This window comes from Orbicella faveolata, unplaced genomic scaffold, assembly GCF_042242905.1.
Source record: "Orbicella faveolata isolate gen_17 unplaced genomic scaffold, um_ofav_v1 contig_34, whole genome shotgun sequence".
Taxonomy (NCBI): domain Eukaryota; kingdom Metazoa; phylum Cnidaria; class Anthozoa; order Scleractinia; family Merulinidae; genus Orbicella; species Orbicella faveolata.
Window position 1 is genome coordinate 26,473,127 of NW_028301563.1, and position 11,185 is coordinate 26,484,311.

The 11,185-nt window shown below is 37.8% G+C and overlaps 1 protein-coding gene across 1 annotated transcript; it reads left to right on the forward strand.

The window, feature by feature from the left end:
• The first annotated feature begins 3,746 nt into the window (after window positions 1–3,746).
• LOC110055393 (uncharacterized) lies at window positions 3,747–10,989 on the forward strand. Its single transcript, XM_020761781.2, has 5 exons — window positions 3,747–3,939; window positions 7,635–7,885; window positions 8,058–8,172; window positions 8,409–8,522; window positions 9,336–10,989. The coding sequence occupies exons 1-5, from the start codon at window positions 3,882–3,884 to the stop codon at window positions 9,704–9,706; spliced, it is 909 nt and encodes a 302-aa protein (XP_020617440.2). The 5' UTR covers window positions 3,747–3,881; the 3' UTR covers window positions 9,707–10,989.
• Window positions 10,990–11,185: the final 196 nt, after the last annotated feature.

Genomic DNA, 11,185 nt, shown 5'->3' on the forward strand with positions numbered 1-11,185 from the left:
TCTGTCGATGGCCGTGGGGCGGGGGTACTCCCTCATATCAGCTTCATAGGTATGTGCGGCCCCAAAGGGTATGATTTTTTAGCCATTTGGGTCTAAATAGAACCTACTCTTTCATTTTTATCGATAAGAATGATCAACGAAAGCCCTTCACGATGCCTTTAATATCGGGAACTAAGTATAAGACAGGTATGAAACAGGGTCTTTATTTAGGGTCAGATCATAAATAGGGTTTTGAAAATCGCAGATTTTGGGCATAAATAGCGTAAGGGTTTTGGGAAGCGGGCCGCACACCCCCACCCAAGTTTTCTTGGAGTATACCCCTCCGGATCTCGATTTCGGTCACTCTTTACTTATGTAACCTGAACCACGACATTGACCGCTTGTCAGTGAGTGAAGCCATAGAGTCCCCAGACCATAAGCCCATAGTATCATCAGACTGAGTGCAAATTTGGCAATATTCTTTATTTTCCGATAATAGGAAAACTATCAATTTCAGCGTTCTCCTTTTCTGTGAATGCAGAACTTTTGAGTTTTTGTTTTCTGTCCACAAGAAAAAAAAAATCCAGAGTTTTCAAATTCCGCCGGTTTGAGGAGCGTTCTCGAAAATCTTCGTTTTCCTGACCGATTAGTGTTCACGTTACGCCTAGCCATAGAAGTAAAGCTGCGTTTTAAATTTCTCCGGCATAGTGTGGACACTGCCTTACCATGTGTAGCAAAATGTTTGGAGATTGATGATGTTTAGAATGCAAGGAATTTTTGTTCATAAGCTAAGCAGAGTTTCATCTTGAAGTGCTTTCAATCATGCAACTGGTCACTAAATAAGGTACTCAAGTCTATATCAATCACAATGGAATTTACCGTTTTGTCTCTGGATCTCACTCTCTTCTCTGTAAATCGTCCTGTTTGGATAGCAATTACCTTAAACCAGGTTGTCATATATTTTAAAAAAAAGAAGAAGTGTATATATAGCAGGTAGACCAAACATTCTTTATTTCACATAACTACCACGTTGTTGCTAAAAAAAGCGTTTCGCATTGAGTGGACGCGGCATAGACAAACGTGTTAAAAAATGAATAAATCATAATTAAAAAGACTAAACGTGTTTAATTTATTAACTTTGGTAAATCTTCTGGTGCAATTACCAAGGTTTTAGTTTACAAGGTTTAACTGCGAACACGTCGTGATATATTCTTACGCGGAGAAAGAGAGCAAAACAGCCAGAGGGGCGTACGAGTTCTATGTTGCTCTTGGCTCTCGTTTTCTATCAAAACACCCACGCTTAAATCCTATTGAATTATTCATAGTTTGATGAGCTAAACACACCTTTACCAACAAGAATTCGACTACGATGTAGCTATTAGCAATAGCAATTATAGTAAACTATAAAGTGAACAAGCTGCAATTCATGGACTGAAATGAGTTTCACGACAAATTCCTCTACGTGAAAATTGGGGAAAATATTAAAGGGCTCTTGTTTAAGAGCATGAAATGCACAGCAGGGAGATTAAAACAACATTAATTTTATCTTGCAATCTGACGACAGAACACTCGGTATTGGTTTATATAAAGCACATGTATCTTTTTATGAATATGAGTCATGAACATAAATTACCAACTTACTGCATTTCAAGAGAGCTATTTATCACTGCAACGTCGTTGGGCATGGACTGGGCCATCTGGACACAAACGTCAATTAATTTTGACATAGTCGACGTGTTTTCTAGCATTTCAATCGAGCACGCATTAGGAAAGTCAGCACTTAGACATGGCAAGTGACCTGATTACGTATCGTAACACTTTAACCTTGAAACTCTCCCCTCTGTAAAAATCGCCTGTTGTGTGCCAATTTCCTGGTAGAAGGCTTGAGTAAAACAAATGTTTCTTATATGCTGAACTGGTCCGCTATGACAAGAGGGACCCTGATTGATTCCCAGAGCAGTCCAAATTTTACAATACGGACAGCTGAGAGGGACCGTTCACGGCTCCAGAAACTTTAAAACCTTGGCGTATAAACACTAGCATATAAATTACTAATGTATGCAAATTGGACATAAAAAGAAGAGTGCAATATTAGGCTCTTAAACCGAAAGGCAGAGATTTTATGGTAGTTTGAAAACTTGAAAAATAACAAGGATTTGTATGGAAAACCACTGGAGCCTGACTGGAGGGCAAAGAGACTACTTCCAAGAGAATAATCTTTTGTTTCTTCCGATAAAAATTCTTCTTCTAAAACTACTTCACAATTTCATCACCTAAATACAGGATTTTGGTCATAATCAATAGTTTATTGATCTGTTAGCCGGTTTGTTATAAAGCAGAACCTGAAACTCTTTTACGTGTTATGCTGTATGCAAAACAGAGAAAGATGCCCTTTAGAGCAAAAATTAGTACAATCAGGGAATAAATCGCTCTGCTGAGAGCCAATCAAAATGTAAGAATCACCAGTGATTTCAAACAACATGTAGAAACATCATGTTTCTACTACAGTTTCTCTTCGGCTACGAAAAAAAGTCAAGCTAGTTGCAAAACAAATTCGACTAATAATATCCCGAGAAACAGATATATTCAAAAGAAAGTAAATGTACGGTATTGTTCAAACTAATAACAATGAATTCTAGTCAACGACATTTCGAAATGCTTTGAGACCAGAAGAATAAATAGGAAATTTTATACTTGTCATTGAAAGCCATACCGGAAATTACGATTCGGTCACGTGACACGTGATTAGGACTGTACTATCGACGTAATGGAGCAATTAGCGCAATGCCTCGGCATTTAATCAAACGAATTCGGGTCGGTTTTTTTTCCTTTTTCTTTTACTGACCAACTTACAAACAGGCTTACAAATGATCATAGCGTGAAATGATCTGAAATTAGTGGCTGTTCGTAAATGCGAGGCGAAGCAAATGCTGCCATGAGCGGGTCTCTGTTCCGTTCGAGAGAAATATTAAACCAAAACACAAAAACAAAACTGTCAAAGGATAAGATTGACTGAGTAAGATATGGCTGGACAAAAATATTTGGCTCTCGGTCAGGACGCACGGACGGACCTGGCTATGTTCGGTTCGTACTTCCTGACTTCGAGCTAAATATTTTCTCGCCGGCGCTCCCACTCAGTCAATAAGTAAATAATACAAGAAAAACCTAAGGACAATAAATAAATTCGGTCACCTTTACTCACAAAATTTATTAAATTAAAACATCAATCTTTCTCGACTTTGACAAATTTTGTGACAAATTCTCACTTTCCTTGGCGATCACGAGAAAAGTTTCCCAGGGCAAACAAAGGCCTTCGAACCCAGTGGTTATAAAAAAGTACTGAAATCTTTGTTTGGGAAGAGGAGTTAACATTCCAACCCTAAAACGTGCTTCTGCTTGTCGTGAAAGGAATTAAATCTAGATTTAAATATTATCGTGTCTGATTTCCACGGTTGACATAAAGATTATTGTCAATTTCCCACTGGTATTGGATCCTGTTTGATTTTAAAACAGGTAGACGTCAGATAAATTCCGATTACTAACCTTTCTTGGTTCTACGAGCACACGAATTTCTGCTGATATCTCGGATTGTCAATGTTAATTTGTAAAATAGAATTTTTATGCTAAATGCAACTGAAAGCAATGCTACACATTTTCGCAATATGCTGAAAAGTCGATTGTTAATCCTACGGCTAATATAAATAGCTAATATAAATGAAATAACAGACAAAGATGTGATATCATTAGTTTGACAGCGCAGGTGACTGCGTGGAAAGGTCTATTTTCAAATATTCCACACGCATACTTTTTATTAGAAAAGAAATTTTCCTTCTCGTGAATCGTTAATCACTGCTTAAACGCCCAACTTTTTTCTTCGATACTTGGATCGTGTACATGTCTCTATGGAGCAATTAATTCTATGTTTTGTCTTTCTTGCAACTCATTTGGTCTTCTGTGAAGGTGAGTCTTAATCAAATAACGAATGAGGAATATTTGTTAAATTTTTGACGCTCTGTGAGGCATTTTTTTAACTGCAGAATAATACCATTTTGGCCCTCTTTTCGGAAATTATCTCATTTCACAAATAGAAATTATACTTTCACTAGCTTTTTAATCAGCGCTTAAGGAGTCGTCTTTCTTTTAGACTATCTACAAGATCGAAGTAGGGAAAGCTTCTCTAACTACTAAAAACAGCACGAGCTCCGGAAATTTTAATTTTCGGTGTCTAAATTGCAAATCTCTTGAACAATGTGCTAATAAACATGTTTCCGCGACTGAAGTGTTTGTTTTGTGCCCGTAGACATTTCGAATAAAATGAGTCTTACGAGCCGCGTCGTGTTTATCATCCAACTGTTTGATAGAAAAGAAAAAAGTAGCACCGGACGGACGAAACATGACTAATTATGTCTTACTTTTCGATAAATAAAAGTTTAGAAATATATATATATTTACAAACACAATATACATAGGAAGAAAAAATGAATAAACAAAATAAACAGAGGATAATGGTAATATTACAGCACACTACTTACTTACAATACAATGTAATAGTTAAAGTGCACTCAACCCCCCAATTTTTTTTTCCCACCAAAACGAATCTACATGTTATTTGAAATACTTCTGCGAAAAAATTTTTGGATTTGGTTAAATCCTCGATTTTCTGTGCCCCGACGAAATCTCGAAAATAGCCCCAAAACACCGCCATTTTGTTTCACGACCGAGTTTGAGGAGAATGGGTCCAGCGGCTGTTGTGACGTCTACCTAGGAAGGTCGAATATCTCACGTCCTCTCATTTCCTTCAGGACAGTGTCATACACATTCGAAAAGTGCGCAGAAATGCCTTCCAGAAGTGCTATCGGCTGTTGTAGCAATATCCCAGATCTAAAAAAGATATACTGTACAATTTACAGGCGATGATCGATCAATGGTACAATAAAGACATAAACGATGGTTGATTTTGTCGAACCGAAACAAGCGAACTGAATCTGTGAGAACCATTGAAGAACTCTCACTGGAATTTGTTCCGCAGACTTTCAAACGCTATTTTCTAAATTTTCTGCTTAAAGCCAACCAGCAATTTGTAGAAATATTACCGACAACCTATATCTCCCAGTCCCGCACTATTTATAAAGGCAAGTTGTGTGATCAATCAACAAGCGTTACGACCAAATATACTGATGTGTAAATAGGTCGCAACTGTACGCTGCCAGCCAGCACTTATTTTTCTTTCGATCTAGATAAAAGTCGAAAATTAATCCTTTAGAATTACATAACAACAAAACTGTTACACTCACAGAGTTTTTCGAAGGTTTGGAAATCAGCAGTGCGACAAACATTCTATACATTAGTGTCGAAAATACGACCGCGTAACATTATCTGCGGACCGCTTAGGGAACACATCCTTTTCGCTTATCCGACGAATTTCACTGCAAACTTTGAAAAAAAAAAAATTACACCGGTTATTTGGAGTTACGACTTAAAACGTGTGGCAATGTGAAATCGGTAATTGTATGAAATGTTTCCTTCCGCCTTGCTTCCCGTAGCTTCAAAACACAGGTCCAAACAATTCTACGATTTTCACTCGATCGAAGCCAGTGTTTTGAAGGTCATCAAGTCTCGAAAACTGCAACACTTACGTCACTCTTATAAACATGAAGCATTCCAGAAAGTGAAACACAAACTGGATTTAATAAAACAATCATACCTTGACAAAATGCATTCTCGCTAAGGACAAATGTAAACGGGTTATAAACACGTGTGGGAGTCTTGTGTTTAGGCGACGAAATTATCATCCAAAGCAGTCCTTGAGTTTTCTTTCCTGCTTTTCGTTTGCCTGCTCCTCCAGTTCGTATCTAGCTTTCCATTCCTAATATACAAGCAGCTCGTCCGTAAAGAAGTCTTTCCCTTCGTCGCTTGAAATATTGCAAATAGTTCTCAAAGTTCCAAGCAGTGAGTTCACAGTTGTCGAACGTGCTCGATCGAAGTTTATTTCGGTGTCTTCTGAATCGAAACCGAACTCTGACTCCAGTGACGAAAAAGAAATGATTCTGAAACAAAACTTTTGGACGTTTTAGTCCCAAAATATATTGGAACGATCAGTTTTGTTTACCATTTTCTCGAGCAAATAGAGAGAGCTGACTGAGGCGCCATTGTGTTTGGTTCCTGGGTAGACGTCATCAGCAACCGCCGCCCCAGACTCCCTGAAACGCGGTCGTGTAACACTTCAGGCGCGACTTTGAAAGGGCATAGAAAATCAAGGATTCAACCAAATTCAAAAACTTTTTTGGCCAAATGCTTCAAACAACTAGTGAATTCGTTTTAGCGAAAAAAAAAAAAAAAAAAACTGGGGGGTTAGGTGCACTTTAAGACTACAAGACAAAACATGAACACTATTTACATCGTTGCAGACTTAGTTAAACAAAACAAAGAAAACAACTTTAGCAATATAGTTCCACTTCCTCAATGTGTTTTTTTTTTCAACAATTATTTTATGCATCACTATGTGTCTCTTAAGTTTTTTAGGCTAATTGATATTTATCTTTTTCTTTAAATCATCAACCACATAGCCTAAATATAATCGCGATTTAGACGCGTTGCATTCTATTTATAAGACAGTTGCCAAAAATCCATTATACCTAAGACCTTTGAATATTGCTTACATCTTAATTCAAAATAGCGTGCGGAGAATGCGTAATACGTCATTGCCACAATGGTACAAATATTATTGGATGAGTGCATGTTCAAACGAGATTTCAAAGAATTACTATCTTAAAGTGAACCAACTGTAAGAATATTTAAGTACAAGGTCCCGTCCACATTACGCCGATGAAATTTGAAAACGGCGCTGGCTTTGACTGTGAACACGCATCAAAATGTTTTCTTTCTACAATACGCCGGGGACTGATTTGAAAACGCAGCAATCACTGACAGCAGAAACGCTTGTGTGCACCCTCGAGGGTTAGAGTTAACAGTTAACAGTTTATTTTTTCTATTACTGTAAACAACTAAAAGAATTTACAAGATCATAATTATAAATAAATAAATAAACAGTACAGTACATACAGTAGCGGGACACCCCAAATAACTAAAAAGCTAAACTAGTTGGGTGACCGTAATTATAATAATTAAAAATGTGAGAGTCAGGAAAGAGGCACAACAAATACATTGGTACACATATATATCATAAACTTGGTACAAGAGTAAATATACAAAACAAAACAAAATAAATAGATATAAACCATCAAAATATCAGTAAAGACTAATAGAGACTAATGCAATGCGAAGTTAGTTCTTTTTTAAATTGATTAGAAGTACAACACTTGAATCTTTCATCGAGTTCATCACATTATGATCGTTACTTCATCGTCCTCGAAAAGCTCCATTAAAAAAAAAAAAATGTTTTGCGTCTCCACTAAAACGCAAAGCCGGCGTTTACAAAATTCGTCCGGTTTGAAGAACATTTTCGAAAGGCTCCGTTTTCGTGACGGATTAGAGTGGACGGTAGGCCTAGCTGCAGAAATAAAACTGCATTTTTACGTTTTTCCGTCGCAGTGTGGACGAGGCCTCGATCTTTTTTTCCCATTAGTTCGCCAGCAAATGTCTTATACTTATTTAATAGTCACTGATCTTATCTTTGTTTATATATTCCGCTACAGACGACTGCCGAATGCTTCGATTTTCAAGCCCAGTGGAAGGTGCAGCTCTGCAAAAGCACATCATTAAAAGGATAGCGCTAGATTCGGAGCATTCTTGTCGAGTTCATTGTTATTTAGAGAACACATGCGTCTCATACAACTTTGGAAAACGTGCTTCGGGTGAAGACGTCTGTGAATTAAATAACGCTACACATACTGAACACCCTTCTGACCTTAAAACGACATCGAATTTCATCTACCGTGGATCTGAGGTTGAGTGCTATTTTTTTTTAACACTGTTCGAATCCCTGGCTTTATCGTCAAAGTTGCTTAAGTTGTGTAAGATTTTTGTTGTCTTTACATCTTTTTCGCAGTTAATTCAAACATGTGGTCTTTCATATAATCACTTGCTTGCTTAACTTTTTTATACTTACTATTTACTAGAACTTCTGCAGTTCCATGCCCTGTAGGAATCGTGGTACATGTCTGTCAGGATTTTCACCCCAAGGTTATCGCTGCCTTTGCAACGATGGATTCACTGGGCTATGGTGTGAGATAGGTAACTAATAAACAGATTAATAATAGGGGAGAACAACGACTTTTCGATTAAGATACAGCACGACACAGCGCAAAGAAGCAAACATGTTTGAATTGTCATTCAATGAGCCATCTTCGGTGCGAGTTTAAAATAAATTATATGGCTGACATTTGGTACAAATATTGGGGAATTACATTGAATAATAAATATTACTCAGTAAGAAGAGGTCATACACTTCTCATTCTTTGCTTTCTTAGATATAAACGAGTGTGCGAGTAACCCTTGTCGCAATGGAGGAAAGTGCAGTGACCTCGCCAACGGATTCAAGTGTGATTGTCCAACTGGATTTGGTGGGTTTCAATGTGAAACAGGTTGGTAATTTGGCGCGGAACACTTAAGTTGGTGTCATTGGGCGATGCAATGGTACTTTTTACTTAGGTTTTGAAACGATCTAATCGTCTATTCTATTTTTGCCCCAAATCCTGCACTCCTCTGTAGACCAAGGAGTGTTTACGCAAACAAAAAGACTATATTGGGTGAACAGTAGTAAGGCTCTGCGCGTGCGTTACACCTGTTGCGTTACAAGTCGTTTTCTGCAAAACAAAAAACGCGAAATCACTGAATCGGCAAAGTTTGGAGTTGACTACACCAAATAATTTTTTTTAAGTTGTATGAAAGTTTGCAAGCACAGACACTTTATTAATAAAGCTTGGGACATTGGGTCGAGTGGTTCGGATTTAAGTTCTTGCTGTGGTTATTCGGTTTATAGTGCATCGCTCCGCTAAGATATCTTTAGAGTGGGATCGGTACTTCCCATGGACGGCCGTACCATCTAGAGGAGAATAGAAATACATCTAGTGGCTTGCTGCTACGGCGGAAAGCGGAGACTATTGCACTATTAGGCTAGAACCCAGATTTGACCCGATGCAAATCCTTACGTATACCTTGCTCAACGCCGTATCAATTCAGGTATATAAGACAGCTCTAACACTGGAAAACGATATTATTAAAGGATCTGAATTATGACAAGATTCAACAGTATCCGTGTTTTTTGTTTTATGAAGTATTACATTGGGAGGCAAGCGTAAGCTATTGCCATGTAATGCTATGCCTTTCTATATTTACTTATCTTTTAAACGTCAATCTTCTTAGTTTCTTCTTCTTTTTTTCTGGCTTATTCTTAGTTATACCCGAATGTTCTCAGTACAAGTTTCTCAGCGATTACGATCGACACCGGAATTATTACAACATCTATGGCAGGAAATGCGACAACGATCTAACAGAAGACTGGTACCGTTTCTATGGCCAGGCTGGAACTGTGATGGCTTCCAGCTGTGTCCCCACTCACAAATGCCATACAGACTTAACGGGATGGATGAAAGGAAGTCTTCCGACAGTTGACGAGGGCGTCGTTTTGAGAAAAGTTTGTTTTCATGGATTTGGCATTTGCTGTCATAGAGACGTTGAGATAAATGTGAGAAATTGTGGGCCCTTTTACGTATACAGGCTGAAGAAGCTACCTTTTTGTAACTCACGATACTGTGGAAGTAATTAGATTTCTTGGAGCTGAGGATCAATCACGGTTCAGCTTCGAAGCCTAAACTTGACAACTGATACGATTTTCGTCTAACGCGTACATTGTTAGAGAGACTCGGGAGGCCATTGTTGTTACTAGCCAACTTTGTATAGGATTGACGGTAAAACATTCCATAAACATAAGCCAAAAAACTGACTAAATAACGTTATTCAAGATGCAGTTTTAATCTCGGATGCAATGAAGACTTGCATTTTGTGAAAACAGGCTTAACATGCTGTTCTAAGACCGTAGCGACATCTATTTTAAGCAACACAGGCTAAAGGTTAGAAAGTTAATCCCTCTTTAAGGAATTTCGCCAATTAATGTAAACCCTCTGGAGGTATTTTAAAATAGGGTACCCAGTACTTAAGTGGATAATGTTGCCACGCTGTGTGAAATACGTGAAAATCCGTTTTTGTTGTCCACATAAGCAAAATGCGCGTAACATTTATGGCTATGTTTAGGGCCTGCTGGGATTTGTTAAACTGGGCTTGATCTAAAAATAGCTTGATGGGAACTAAGTCCTATGCGAGGGAATAACTCTCTTAACCTTTATTGTCTCTTGATTTGAACCCATTGTTAAAATAAGTTAATTAAGTTTGTAGATGCTTTAATCGAACTGAAATTCAAGCAGTAATTCAAGCAGTAATTCCAGCATTAGATACCTTCTGGAAGAATAATCAAAGTCAATTAGCGAAAATATCAATTCTTCTTAAAAATAGCCAATCACATCATGTTCTCTCCAAGGCCGTGTCGGCTGAGAGTAACAGAAGGCTCCAGGGGACAAGATTGGATTCATGAAAAAAGAACTCAACATCCTTAATGTCCCGTCCACACTACGAGCGAAAAATTTTGAAACGCGTTTTCATTCTGAAAACGCACCAAATGTTTTCTTCCAACACTACACTGGAGAAAAATAATGTCATCGTTTTCAAAAGTCTTCGCTTTCAAAATGTTTTCCGTCCACACCAAAACGCAAAGTCGGCGTTTTTAAAAATTCCTCCCGTTTAAGGAGCGTTTTCCAAAAGCTTTTTCAGTCGCGTGACGGATTAATGTGGACCATAGGCCCAATCGTAAAGAGAAAGTCGCGCTTTTATATTTCTCCGGGGCAGTGTGAACGGGACGTAAATTTTAGTTCTACGGGAGCCAGATTCATCAATTATTCGAGAACTTTTCACGAAATTTAGGTGAATCATCTATTATACAATCGATAATGATTCACAGATACGTGGGGAAAAATAAAATATTGACAAAACATACAAGGAGCTTGTCGTTACAGGTTTGTTTTATTATTTATTTATTTATTTATTTATTTATTAAGCTTCGGCCTACTATTACACATAAAGAAAAAGAAAAAGAAGAGGAAGCAAAAGAAAAAAAAACAAAACAAAACAAAAAAACAAAAAAACAAAAAACAGACAGCAAAACAAAACAAAACTGCCAGGGGAGCCGCTACAG

What these genes read in the sequence shown, in the direction of transcription:
- LOC110055393 (XM_020761781.2), top strand. Translation starts at nt 3,882, where the DNA reads ATGGAGCAATTAATTCTATGTTTTGTCTTTCTTGCAACTCATTTGGTC. An exon ending in TCATCTACCGTGGATCTGAG is followed by an intron (nt 7,886 to 8,057) that starts GTTGAGTGCTAT and finishes ACTATTTACTAG; the next exon opens with AACTTCTGCAGTTCCATGCC. An exon ending in TGGGTTTCAATGTGAAACAG is followed by an intron (nt 8,523 to 9,335) that starts GTTGGTAATTTG and finishes GCTTATTCTTAG; the next exon opens with TTATACCCGAATGTTCTCAG.